The sequence below is a fragment of the Oxyura jamaicensis genome, chromosome 5 (genome assembly GCF_011077185.1).
Source record: "Oxyura jamaicensis isolate SHBP4307 breed ruddy duck chromosome 5, BPBGC_Ojam_1.0, whole genome shotgun sequence".
Lineage (NCBI taxonomy): Eukaryota > Metazoa > Chordata > Aves > Anseriformes > Anatidae > Oxyura > Oxyura jamaicensis.
Window position 1 is genome coordinate 19,086,611 of NC_048897.1, and position 14,469 is coordinate 19,101,079.

General features: G+C 44.4%; 1 protein-coding gene across 5 annotated transcripts in view; it reads right to left on the reverse strand.

Annotated features, from left to right (window-relative positions):
- LOC118168681 (deubiquitinase DESI2-like) overlaps nucleotides 1-14,469 on the reverse strand; it is a 52,768-nt gene that overhangs the window by 19,094 nt on the left and 19,205 nt on the right. For 3 of the 5 annotated variants that reach the window (XM_035329243.1, XM_035329244.1, XM_035329245.1), the window contains exons 3-4: nucleotides 3,310-3,446; nucleotides 263-335 (exon numbers count right to left, since the gene is read on the reverse strand). In XM_035329243.1, coding sequence (XP_035185134.1) covers nucleotides 263-335; nucleotides 3,310-3,446 — 210 coding nt within the window. The remainder of the gene's footprint in view (nucleotides 1-262; nucleotides 336-3,309; nucleotides 3,447-14,469) is intronic. The other 2 variants (XM_035329246.1, XM_035329247.1) reach the window with 1 other exon arrangement.

A 14,469-nucleotide genomic window follows, 5' to 3' on the forward strand; every position in this document is an offset into this window, starting at 1 on the left:
TCCTCCCTACCAATCTGTCAGCCTGGTACACACCTGCATGAGCTACAGAGGCAGCAATTACATGTTGAAGGTACAAAGAGCTACTTTATTCATGACAGAACTGCACAAGTTCCAGCTGGACTCCACAATGGACTCCAAAATAAAGCTGGCTGAGTTTCTCACTCCTTGCCAAAAACTATACGTTTGGGATTATTTTCTGTATCAGACTAGCCATGCAATTTTCTCTCTGTTCTACAAGTAATGAAAAGGAAATACTTCATACCTCTGCCGTAGATCTCGATGCCAGAGTGGAAGACACCAATCCCCAAGGTGGAGGTGTATTCATTTATCCAGTACTACAGAAAGAAAAAAAAGGCACACTTGGGAGCATTAGCAGGGAGAAAAAAAAAAAAAAAAAAAATCTTGCCCTGGTGCATATACCCCTATCTCCCTTCCTCAAGGCAGCTTCTCTTAAGGACAATGATAATTTTGAAGTTTTCTTGAGACAAATTGAGGCTCCTTATAGAACAACAGAAGTGGGCACTGTGTTTCTACAGCTGGCTGAGATTACATCTCCAAAAATATGCTCATCTAATCCTTTCCATGTAAGGCATTTTCCTATATTAAGATACAACTAGACCTGAACCTGCATAAGCCCAGCTTCCATAGGATGTGATTATTTATCTCTTTTCCCTTAAATAAAGAAACAATTTCCCCCTCATTCCAATTTACCTGTCTTATTTTCAAGATATTGAAGATCTTGAGTTAGAGCATTCCCAAATATTTTCTGCACACTGTTTTACAACACCTCCCAACATCTAATTTTTAATCGGTTAGTTTCAGGCATGTTTATTTAGGCAATGAGATCTTGGAGACAAATCTATTCCTCCTTTAAGTCAGAGAAGCACCATTTAGTAGTTATCTATATGACATTAAAAAAAAAAAAAAAAAAGATCTCTGAGCAAAGAAGCAAAGAAGCTCTGAGCACACTAGTCAACATTTTGCTCAGAGGCACCTTACATTATCACAAGCACTGTTTTCAGAAGAGACAAAGGTCTGCTGCTCCAAAATTACGTCCCAGATGACCACAGCTTCACCCAAATGTGAGACGAATTTTCAAAAGGAGCTGTTAAATGACTTTGTTGCTCTGGAGTCCATCTCCTCCCCACTGAATATAGAGCAGAGGAATACTGCAGCACGCATGCACCACTCCTCCACCAGCACTGCTCAGGGCCTGTTTCCACCATACCGTGAAGGACAGTGCAGACATCCAAGCAAACCCCAGCTAAGCTAATTCCGGAGTGGGAAGCCATACGGCCATGCCAGGCAGTGCTGCACTGGAGATAACGAGCCCTGCTCTGCACAAGTGTTTATTAGGTTAGCTGCAGAACTGCATTGCCACAGAAATGAGTGGAAACTGCCAGTGCCTGGTAGATTTACAGTTTGCTTATGGCAGTGAAAACGCATCTCTAGTAACTCTGAGCAACCCAATTCCTATTGTAATCAAGCACTGCAAGGAAGTGAATGTCATTCGCTTATCCCTGTACTACAACACGACAGGCTTGTTAAGCTAAAATTCCCTTACAGCTCTGGCAACAGCTTCTGGTGGAGCCAGAATAGGCTGCAGCAGCCCTGGTGCCTGGCGACACTGAGCTGCCACGGTACGAGCATGGCTCCCTCTGCTCTAGGCAAGCAGAGGTCTGGCACACTCCATCTACTCTCCTCACTCTGCTTGCTTATGTGTTTTTGATGACCGCATTGAGTGCAGTAGCTCTGCAAATCACCAGGAGATGCTTTCTGCATGACCACTGCAACTCTGGAAAAGCACAGTAGTTTTGGCATGAAAAGTGCAAGCCCAAGCCTGACTTGACATGGGGTTGGTCAGTATTGATACCTTGAACTGTGTCCCCCAGAATGCCTGCTTCTGGCAGCACAGCAGTTTCCTTTCCCTCCAGAATACCCTGTAATGCTCCTTGTTTTTCGGTATCAAAGTTATCATAAATGATGCGTTACTGCAGGACACCAGCAAACCTCCTGACCCAAGCTGGACCCCTGCCCATTGCTCTCTTCAACCCTCATGTCACCTCCACTTCTCTCTTCAGTGAATTATACAAACGCTTGGGGTTTTGGATACATCAGAGCACTGGACTGGAGCTGGATCAAGTAGCTCTCAACCTCCGCCAGCTGAGATGGGGCACTAGCAGCGAACCCTCTTTTTGAGGACCACAGCTGGTATTTAGGGATAAATCACCCAGAATCACACAAATGCCCCCTTGCTTTCTGCTGCCCTTCTCCACAGACCTCTGTTGGCCTGTCCTCCGCAGCAGACATCCCTGCTCTGGCTGGGGAAGACGACACAGAGGCGGAGGCTGCACGGAGAAGCCCACACGACACCAGCCACGTCTGAGAAGACCAAAGCCCATCTCACATGGGCACAGAGCCCTCAGATCAGTTTGTTCTTGTCTCTCTTCAGTTCCTCTCAGGTCTCACGGGTTAGCTCCTCAGATGGCCTCAGTAAGCTTCGGAGAAGCACTGGTTTCCAGAGAGCCCCACTGTAACTGCTCCCAGAGGGCAAAGTAAGGAGGTTGCCTTCGTCCCTCAGGCCAAGCTGCTGCCTCACAGCAGCCCAACGTGCCCAGGTCACACCAGCTGCTTTGCTCAGAGGAGTAACTAACAGCAAGAATTATTTAAGTTGGAATCATTCTTGCCAGTTATCAAAGTCAGGGCTACCTGCAGGGGATGATCAGCAGCGGGCTTTGTACTTCAAACGTGAAATGGGAACTGAAAGCCACTTTCAGCTATAGCTCTTCCTTCTTCTGTGGCATCCAAACAACAAATAAGCAGACAAACAGGACAAATAATGCACTAAACATGACCGCCTCGTGTGCAGAGGGCTGTCGGACCACAAAGTTCCCTGTCCCCCACCTGCAGGCACTGCTCCTGTTCCCAGCAGAGCCACAGCCCCAGAACCGCCCTCTGCCCAGGGGCGAAATGACAGCAGCATTTCTCTGACTGACACCAGGCGCTGCAGGACTACAAGCATCACATGGACTCCTCCGTATTTATACGCTGCATTCTTCAGTATGAATCCCTTTAACAAACTGTTATGGACCTAAGGTAACAACCTCAGCCACACCTGAATTTACCTCAACAGATGCTGTACGGGTTTAGTGCTTCCTTTCAAATAACCTTGACAACACAGGGGCGTTAGTGAAGTGGGATCTGATTTGCATCTTAGATAATACCGAGGACTTTTGTTTGCAGTGAACTGTTCACAAGACCAAAACGCAAAGCAGCTCTGAATCACGGCTGCTGCTGTCCTCATCTCACCCCCATCTCCAGGGTGCTGCAGAATCTGCCGCTGGTGTGTGACCGAACACGCAAACGCTTCACGGCACTTTGGCACAGCCCACGGGCTGTCTCAGGAGGAAGCTGTGCTGAAGCGAACATGTCAGTCACTTGCTGAGCTGGAAGAGAGAATCCAAGCCAGATTTGAAGCCAGGTTTGTATACACATGCACAAGCTGGCCTCGTTTTCCAAGGGCTTTGCAGTTCTGAGCATAAGAACAGCAGCAACAGTCAGCAAATACTCATCTCTTGAGTAAATTGGCTATATCTTAGATTTAAAAAAAAAAAAAAAAAAAAAAAAAAAACCTACAGCCTGTTCTGAGCCAGCTGAAAGAGCTATGGAATTGAATTCAGCAGTATCTTAAAGGGACTTGTGATTCATAGCTGCATTGCATGCTGCCTGCAAAATTGTGTCATAAACCCTGCAGAAAGGACTTGGAGCAATCTGTCTTATTTCCACCTTCAGCCAAGACAGAGAACAGCTCAGAAGTGAAGAGAGGCAAGGAGGAAGGCTAGCCAGACTTCACAAAAGCCAGAGGTAGCCCCAGACTCAAAATTCAAACCCAGAGAGGAAGATCTTCTCATTTTGCAACAGTATATCAGTTAAGAGCTTTTCATGCAAGTCCCTGAAGCAGTAGAATTTGAAGTTTTCTGGTTATTATTCAAGCCATCTCTGATTTCACAGTTCACTTGGTTCAGAGATCAAAGTGCCCAGTGAGAGTTTAGATCCTGGGGGATACTCTGAGTCAGTTGTGTTATTCACTTTATTTATTTATTCATCTTTCATACTCAGAAGTGAAAATCTTACTGGGACAGTGAACCATATCCCAAATTTGAAGAAAATAAACTAAAAAGCTTCATTATATTGATATGCTTCTGGAAGGTCTGGGACAGAGGAGCAGACAGTGCGATACTTGTATATTATGAAGCAGTAAATAACCAAATCTCCTCCTCCATCTGCACATAATGCAGTAGGATTGCTTCCTTTCCCTGTGAAGCAGCTGGCAAACCTTTGCTTCTAGGAGAAAGAGAATAGTAATGGGGGACCAGAGCTACAGATATTATTCTGACACTACTGGTGGGTATAGAGAGTGTCAAGAGTCTGAAGGAAATGGTCAGATCCCCTCATGCTGATAGTCTTCAGAACATGAAGCACTCCTGACAACATAAGCCCTATTACAAACTATCTGCCCTAACCCTGGGCTTGATTTTAATCCTCTCCTTTTTGAGAGCCAAGTCACATACCATCACACCGAGTTCTCCCTTGCAGAAGTGACATCTCCTGTCCACAGGATGGGGGAGCTGGCTCACTGCAGAAGAGACCCTTGGCTTGACAGATCCCAAGGGAGGACACTCAGGGCTCCAGCTGCTCCCTGAAGGAGTTAGTGAGACTGACAAGGAGCATTCATTCCGTCACTGCTCTGCCTTTGATACACTATGCAAACTTCATGCAAAGTGTTTTTTCCTTAAGGCTTTGTCTTGGCCTTTACTGTTAACTTACCTAGGCAACTCCACAAAAACTTGCAGAGCAGTGTGAGCTGATCGGTCGTATCTCAAACACCAGAGAAATCCTCTGCAACGTTAAAGCTCAACCCAAAAGTCAGTACTAAATGCAACATCAGATTGATGCAAGAGACCAGTCAGGAAGCATCAAAGTAGTATCTGGCATTATTTTCTGAGATTTGTTGATCCAGATGTGAAATATGAGAGTAGAAAAAACAGAGGTGAAGCTAGAAATCACTTCAGGAAACCCATTAGTGAAATCTCAGCCCTATACAGTCAGGTAGAAAATGTTCAGCAACTTCAGAAAAGTTTCACTTTCTCCAATACAATTTTCTGAACCAGGATCTTGGGCCCATATAGGTGGAAGGAAAGAGCCCGAAACAGCTCACAGACTATTCCCTGAGTAATGCTTGTAGTGGTGAAGGAAGCATTATCTCACTATAGGCATGCAGGACAGCAGGCTTCCGATAGATCTTTGCCAAGGGGCTTCAGTCATATTGCAGCAGCATTCACTCATGTCCCACAGCCCTAAGCGTGTGCACAGTTCTGCCAATGTGGCTCGATCCTTCTGCTGTTCACTCCTGGCCTAGAGCTCTAGTAATAACAAATCACTATCACGTGGAGTGACATCAAATTATACAGCACGGCTGCCGTTAGTAAGTTTTCTTTAGCAATTGGATGAGACCCAAGCTCATTTCAGTGTGACCTGCGTCTCTTCTACGCTCAGTTCTCCAGAGTTCCAAGGACTGTAAATTAACCAAGTTTAAAATGCTATTTTCCTAATATACTGTGAATACAGATAAAGCGTGAAAGGATTTAAATGCATTCAGGCAGAACAGCAACTAATAAAAAAAAAATAAGAAGCCTAACAGTATATTGAGAGGAGGAGTGATGACAAAGACCTGTCTTTGGTACTTCATACCTGGGACAAGCTGTCTGGATAGGTGTTCACCTACAGCACACGCAGAACATGACTCTTCCCAGCTGGAGGATCGCTTTCTATGCCAGGCTCTTTTGCTGCTGGCAAAAAGCATCAGTCTGCAAGACCTCTGCTTCATGGGCCAGGGTCTGGCAGCCCATCAGGCCACTCCAAATCCAATTAGCCAAAAGTTCCTGTTTTCCTCAGCTATGCTTTCGCTCAAATCCCAGATAATGCTGAAGAAACGCAATACTGCAGTAAGCAGAGAACTGCTTACAAGCCAAACCCACAGGATCAGTCTCCAGTTGCAAAAGGCAATAGCTGGCAAGTCTCAAGGAAAAGTTCCCAGAGTGGTCACTAGCATCTTCATGAACAACCCTACCGGCAGAACTGATCAAAGCTTCCACAGGGTTTCCTACAGGAGAGCAACCAAGTGCTGAGATGCCTGCAGCTTCGATAAAGCCAGAGAGCTCCATGTCACTGAGATGAGCAGTCATACAAGGTAGGACTCAGGAACCTCACTTCAGACTTGGACATTTCAGAAGAACTGGCTGGAGAAGAGACATCCAAGGAGTAGTCACATTACAGAAAGAAGAAAAAGACAAAGCATCCGTGTGTGCAGCTGACTCTGCTCCACTGCATTTTGGATAGAAGGAGCTTTAACCTCGCAGACCAGCCCTTCTCAGCTGCTGCCTAGGGCAGTTCCCCATCATTCACATCAATACACCTCAAACTGGGAACTTCCTGGGCAATGACAGCCTGAATTTACAGCTTATTCTGCTAAGTGTTACAGCTTATACTGCTAAGTGTATTCCTTCACACAACCCCACAAACACTAAGCTCAGAGACAAAGCAACCCAACACATCAGAGAGGCCAGCGTCACACCAAACTGCACCCTTGAGAGGAAGGCCAGGCCTCCATAGGCCTTGAGAGCCATGTGTCTCAGCAGCTCTTCTGCTTTTTAGCAAGGCTCTGCTCTGCAAAGGAGCTTTTCCTCTCCAGTTACTTAAATGCACTCCTTAGCTGTCTCCTCAGGAAGAATTTCTTTGGAAGTTGCAGTATTTTTTCAGACGTTATTATATACTTCTGAATTGCCTGACGCATGAGCCAACGCTAAAATCTTAGCAATCATGAAACAAAGAGCTTATTTCTGTGGCTTCTAAACACCACATGTGGATTAAAAACTACTGCTGCTGCTGAGGGAGAGTTGGAAATCTACTTATGCTTCAGCGTTGTGATGTAATGTAATTTCACTGGAAGAACAGCAGGACAGAGGAACAACATTAATCATGCTGCAAAAAGGAAACAGTATGCATTCCAGCAGTTAACTTTGGGCTGGGCTCTGACTATTTTACATTTTAAATTATGAAAAAGATTTTAGCTGTGAGAATGGGATACCTTCAGTGTTGCCATTTACCACCTCCTCCTACAGGCATAGTCCCGGCTCAACGTGACACCACTTGAAGCCTCTTACAACCATCTACTTTCTCCGCCACCAGTCCGCTCTCTACCCTACCACACTGATGGCAGGCGTTATCCTGCAGCCATGCCAGGGAGGAAGCTGAGCCCTGCCTATCTTTTGCCTGAAACCATTCACATCTGTAACCTGCTATTAGAAGGTAGCATATTCTGCACTAAATATAGTTGGCTCCTGCTGAGAAGAACAAACGTTCACCCAACCAGCTCTTGCACACCATTCCTCATGCTGTATGTCCTTCGTTTTGACAACTTCCGTCTACAATCATAACCTCAAGTATATGGAGCCCGGGAAAAAAAAAAAAGTGTCCATTTGCAGGATTACACTGAACTGTTTCATCTCCCAGGCTAGCCTTAATATTTTTTTCCAATATGCCATTGAGTGTTAGTAAGGGTTTTTTATCCTGCTTCAAGTGATACGGTCTGTATGGCTGGGAGTAGGTCCATTTTCCTGACAAAGCTACTATGCACGGCAATCCTGCTTTTGGGATGCATCTCATTTGCTCTGTGTGCAAACCTCATGTACAGCTCAAAGGGAACTGAACTCTCCTGTAAAATACCAGACATGTAGAATTATCCTTGTGCTGCAGGACTGAATTAGTTACTGCGTGCTTCACACAGATAATCATTTTCCACTTGGACAAAGGAAAGTCAGGTTACAAGGAGCAAAAATGTAGAAAACGCAGCTGGGAAACTTAGGTGTGTTAGGAACTTAGGGAAGTGCCAATACCCTTGCCTTAGATGCATTCGCAATGACAAATTGAGAGGTATTCAGAAAGAACAGCAGCAAAATGATCACGGAAATTGTGAGACTGAATTACAAGAGAATTAATTCAAAAGAGCTTAGCAAAGCAATGACTACAGATGACAAATTTGCAAACATTTGAAGGGCTGATGAATTATGGGAGAAGACTTCTGAAGAACGGTACAAAAGGCTTCAAGTAGGAGTAACAGTTTGAAAAGAAGAGAGACTTAGGCTAAGCATTTAGAAGTTCTTTGGCAGTGAGAAAGCACAATGAAACATTTATATGACTGAAAGCTACATCAGGAAAGCTTTGGTGTGCCTGTACATGATAGAGTATTGAACGGTCTGATGTGTTTTCTACTGCTAACATCCAGGAGGCTGTGAACAGTCTCAGTTGAGCACATTTTGACCCTGCACACCTACGTGCATTGTAAGCCCTCGGCTCTAGTCTTTGGAGCATGTCAGGGAACATGTTTCCTACCAAAGAACATTCAAATGACTTGTGCACCACTTCTGAACCACTGGGAGATAAATACCCTACAGTTCAGTTTACAAGGAGATATCTGAAGCACAGTGCAGACACTTGGACTCTGGAACTACCAAGCAAGCGAGGGCCAAGCAATATGGTCTCAACATGGTCTGTGCTTCACCTTTCCACCCAAGAGCTTTCCTCAAGACTGGATGCATCCTCAAAGACCGCCCAATTCTGAAAATGTGCACTCCAGTCTACATACTAAGCTTGCCTAGACCAAAATACCTACCTTTGTTCAGAGAATCAGGCTGTAGGAGACACGTACCCCAAGCCCTCCACAGAATAGCTAATTGCCTGACAGCTGTAGCTTGGCCCCAAAGTGCTGAAAAGCACAGTTCATCTCTCTGCTCTGGCAGATTTGTAGCAGGAATTTAAACTTCAGCCTGTCACATCCAAGATGAACACCCTAATCACTAACTATAGCTTCTCCATCAAAGTGATGCATGTGCAAGTAAACAGCTCCAGCACGAGAAATTGAGAGAGATCCATGCCACCACATAAACAGGCAGTTAAGACTCTCTGACCAGAGGCTCCTGCCCGGCTCAGGTACCTGAATCTCTCCCTGATAGTAACAAAGCCTTAATACAACACTGATTCTTCTGCTCTGGCTTGCTCTGTCACGATGCACCTGCCTGGCAGAAATACAAATAACTTTTTTGCTAGCTCTGCCACACGAACAGCCCACGTCTGATCAAGTAAGGCAGATTTTTAGGGATCTCAAGTTTCTAATGAAAACATCAAAAAACATTAATGTCTTTCAAACTACAAAGTACTGCTGATCCTCCACTACGCTCTCTCCATTCATAACTAGTTCAGGAATCAAGTTCAGCAGGATCCAATTCAGCCAGAGTCTTTGGGAGATAAATTAATACCTACGAAGAAAAAAGTCTGCTCATCTCGTTAACACGTGGCAGGGATCCATTGCTGGGGGGACTGGAGAGTCTGCCCTTCTTCCTGAATGGTGTTTCTTTCAGTTGTCTTCTGACGAGTTACTTAGACTTCCCAGCTGATCCATACCAACATACTCATCCTCATTTCACATCAGCCTTGCTCACCTGCCAAGATCGATCTGCCTTTTCTCCAGACCATATCTAGTTAGTCAGATGTCGTAGACAATGAAGAATCATCACCAAAATGCCAAGCTGCAACCATTCTGTAGAGATGGGATGCAACAGACTAGTAGTAAAGCCCCTGTTGTCAAAGATATGACCTTGATAATTTAGATCAGCAGCACACAGGTCGCTTTCAACTTTGTTTTGGCAGGAACATTTCCTTAAGTGCCCTCTGAAGACACACTGCATTGAGGTATAACAGTGGTGAGGCAAAAAACTACCTAGTGGAAGGCATTAGGTAGTAAGCCTGACTCAGATTGAGAAATACTTGTAGACATGAAAGGATTAAAAAAGAAGGGAGGTGAGGGGAACAAGAATATGGATGTGTGGAGCACAAGGGAAAGAGAGAAAGAAAAAGCAGCCCAGGAATCAAAGAAGCAATGTGAAGGTTTATCATCATCTGGATGTTTGTCTATCCCCTCAGAGAAAAAAAAAAAAAAAAAGTGCCTCTGTGACATAACACTAGAGGGGAAGAACACCCAGGAACTGCTGCTCTGGAAACCAGAGGCCAAAGATTGTTCACAGGCATGGTGGTGAAAGCAACTATTGAGTTATACACTCTATAAATTCTAAAAAGTTTCAGCTGTAATGTTTTTTCAGCTTTAGCCATCTCTGAAGGAGTTCTAGCCTTAGCAGTCAAATTTCTTAATGACAACACTCATTTCTGCATTACAAGTCAATTTATTAATATTTTAACCAAAGACAAGAGTCTCCTAGATATACAAGGTGGGGACATCTACTCTCTTCACACTAAGAAAGAATAAGAAACTAGTTAAAACAACTTTGACTTCTGCCAAGTTCCTGCATGGATAACCACTTGGAGAAGGTTCAGGTAACAAAGTCCTAGTAGGTACAGCCATCACAAAGGGACAAGAAGTCTCTTTTGATGTCACCAAAGGACCAAGAACATCACAGGCAGTGGAGTAAGAAGCCCTTTTGTACCATCCCATTAGTACAGACCACAATAGAATACTGTTTTCAACCCCTTGTGCAGAGACCCAAGGGAGACAGCAGACAACTTCAAAGGAATCTGCAGGACTGGGAGACAAATTCGTTATACAAACAGTGTCATCTTCAGAAAAAAAAAAAAAAACGCACAAAAACTTTAACAGATAAAATTTATTGCCCAAAAGAAAATAGGAAAAATAACTTGGCTTAAAATCAGAGAGGGAAGTGCATTCAAACATCCATAGACAAACCAGTGATGGACTGTATGCACAGGAGACAAGGACACGTGAGGTTCACTTTCCCTGCTTTGCTATGGGCATAAAACAGACTTACTTTGGACCAGGTCAAAACTAAAATTTCATCAGGACGGCACCACGTTCAAATTCAAAACTGACCCTTCAAATTCTTCAAATTCCTATTTACCCTGAAGTGGCTAACGCCAACAGCATCAGCAACCTGAACGGACTCTCCCGCTCCACTGCAGCTCAAACAGATGGGCTCCACACTCAGACGATTCCAACGGAGAAAAGGACCCCAGCTCTCCTTTCCAGCACTGATTGTTTGCTGCTGGAAGTCCGTGGATGCAGACCACTAATGGCAGCAGTAACACCTCACAACCAGGAGTTAAGCCTACCCACCAGCAAATCTGGATTTCTACAGGCAATACTGTAATCATGTGGAGAGAGAAAAAAAATAAAACTCTCTAGATCTCCTCTCTGTGCAAGTCCCGTGTAAGGCCAAAAATCAAGTCCAGTGCTTACACGTCATATAGACCTGTAAATCCTCATTCTCTGTCTCCTCACTCACTTGCCAAGGACATTTGTACCTGTCCTGGGAGCCAACAGCAGCAGTGTCAGGAAAAACAGAGTGGGGTGGGGGCTGTTTGCACCTAAGGAAGCTATATTCATGCTGGCTTTAGTGGCACGTGCTCAAAATACCTTGCTGTGCCTGCGATAGAAATTGGCTGGGTGCCATTGACATTAGTTCACTATTGCAAAAATCAATATTTATCTAGGAGCTTCTGAGAAGGGAATCTGTTCTCCAGCATGGATGGGGGAAACCCTTTCACAACGTGAGCTGAGATTTTTCCTGGAGAGCTTCCAGGGGCCATGCCTAGTTGGCAGTGTTTCTAACCAGCTTAGCTTAGGAAAATGCTAGGAAGCACAGATTCCCTCAGCTTGTGCCTTGTCCTTTTTTTCCTACAGAGCTTTGTCCTGTCCTGGATAACTCTTCAAAAACAGTGCCAGTCTCACACTGCGCCTTGTCTCTCTGCATAATGTTTTCCTAAAAGAAAAAGGGATATTGGTGCATTTTTGCCAGTCATACACACACACGCTGCTGTTCCAGCACAATTACTGATATTACATCATTGCAGTGATGTTTCCATACTACAGTTTAAGGGATAAAGCAGAAGCCAAGGAACTTAACTACAGCAATGATGAAATGCTGCTGCGCCATGGGAATTCAAACACACCTTCCCTCAAAAGGCCAGTTTTTGCTGCTCTGAAGACACTAAAGGAGTAGAGCAAGAAACAGTTCCTCGAGAAGCGAACTGTCTAAAAAAAGTGGGTTGCCCTGGAACCCAGCCCAATGCCAAACGGGTTTTTGGAAGAATTATCTTCAAAGCACAAAACTGATAGAAAAACTGTGATCAGGAAAGTTCAGATAAAGTCCTTTATAACCCATGATCAAAGGGCTTCCACACTGGCTAATTTTAGCACTGTTTAAAATGGCTGAAAACAGTCCTAACCACTAATAGTGCTGGAAGTCTGAGTGATCATTTTTAGTTGGTGACATTCAGCTACTGGATGCTGACAAACAGCTTTGAGGGTACTTTATCCCCCACAGGAGGATGCAATGGAATGATTAACATGTGCAACATGCTGTGATGGCCAGGAAAAATTTGGAAAGCTGTGGGAGTACCTTAATGATTCCAGTGCAACACGCCGTACTCGTGTTTGTTTGGGGGCCACGGGGGAGTTATTTTTCTTCCAAGGATTCCATTCCCACTGTCTTTATTTAACAAGCAGCATTGGACATGCAGATCTGGTGTCATTTAGTGGCCATCCATTACCGAAAGACTGAGATTACGGTTAGCAGCAGAGCCTGGCAGCAAGTCATCAGCACTTAGTAATATGGAGACACTGTTTGGGGTGAAAATAAGGGTGAAAATTTCCAGATTACAGGGTGGGTATTTGTGTAGCCCTTCAATGGGACAAGCTCTGTGCTCGCTTCTCACAAGAGCCACGCGCCCCCATGCGCAGGGACAGGCACAACCATACCACATGTGCCGCTTCACTGGAAAAACATTCAACCTACCCTCTCCCTCCACCCCAAAACTAGCACAGCATGCATGAGACCAGTGTTGGGATATCATTCAGGCTGCCCTAAGTAAATCCCATCTGCTGGGCGCAGTAATCATTTTAGACTTGTGCCAAAACACAGTTTCTGTGCTAGTCCCCTGTGTATTGCATGTGCCTAGAACCAGGCCTGAAATGACCTCAGGGATTCAGCAAGCTGGCTTCTTCATGGACATGCACCGTATTGAATCTCCATGTCTGCCACATACCCAGGAGATCAGGGACTGAAGGGGAAGTGTGCAATAAGGAAATACTTCAGGAAGATCAAGGAAAATAATTTGCCATATATGATAGGTTTCACCAAGAATATCCCCTACCCCCAACTTTTTTTTTTGTCTCTATAAAAGTCCATTAAATACTGCAACTGCATCTTGGCTCCTATTTATTTTAGTTAAAAGGGAAATGGTTGTGTATCTGTACCACAGCATGCAAATGGTACCATCTGCCAGATCCCCGAGAGGCCTGCCAGAAAATTCTCCTGCATGCAGGGTAGACAGCTAATCTGAACTGTGGCCAGGCTAACATAGGAGAAAGAGGTAAACACCATAAATGCCTCATCTAGCACACAACATCCTCTAGCATCAAAGACATCTGCTCTCAGATGAAATTATCCCTATGGTTTTGTCCTTTCAGGAACCTTCTAGATGCCCAGAGAAGTGTTGCAAAAAATAAAATAATAATAATAATAATAATAAACACTTTTCTCAAAAGCAAGCTAACTCATTTCTAGGAGTGAGGAAGAACACTCCAAGCACACTCCCATTTTGATTAGTGCCAAAAATAAGAGCCCATGCTCTTAATAATAGGACACTAAACTCATAAGTCAAGTTCCACGTTCACCCAAAAATGCTGCCCAGAGAGACAGAGACCTGAAAAAACACTGCACTCTTTCTAAAGGGGTCCACTGGCTCTATGCCATGTTCAGACAGTAAGGCAGGAGAACAAGAGCAGAACTCCATGCAACTGGACCTCACCTAGCTGCAGGCATGGCTCCCTCCCACAAGAGATGAAGGAGTTTGTATGACAGATGTGGGTCTCATTTCTTCCACTTTGCTTTTCTTTAAGTTCACTCATGCAAGCTGGGGACTGCAAGTGGCCATAAATCTATAAGTTAAGCTAATTATCCTGCAGACCAAGAGAAAATAAAGATATTTATTCTATATTACAGGGAAGTATCTGGACACTCCAGGAATGAGAGTCATGAAAGTGATGAATGGATAGATCTGAGACCATTCGGTTCCCACTCCATATATATGCCTTCTCCTGAGTTAGATGGATGTATGCAAGAGGTAAACAGATTCATCAAACAAATAAGATCAGGAGCCCAGCTGCTGTATTTCATCTTAAGGTACACTTCTTAGAGCAAATGAAAGTTTGAGTGTGGTACCATTTATACAATTCCTTCTACTGTGCTTCCCTTTAACACCTCAAAATATTGCTCAGTGAAAGAGACCAAAAAAAAAAAAAAAATCAGTAGAAAACTTCACAGTGGGAATAAAGTTTTAACTGACTGGACACTATGACTACAGGAATGTTTACATCTGAGA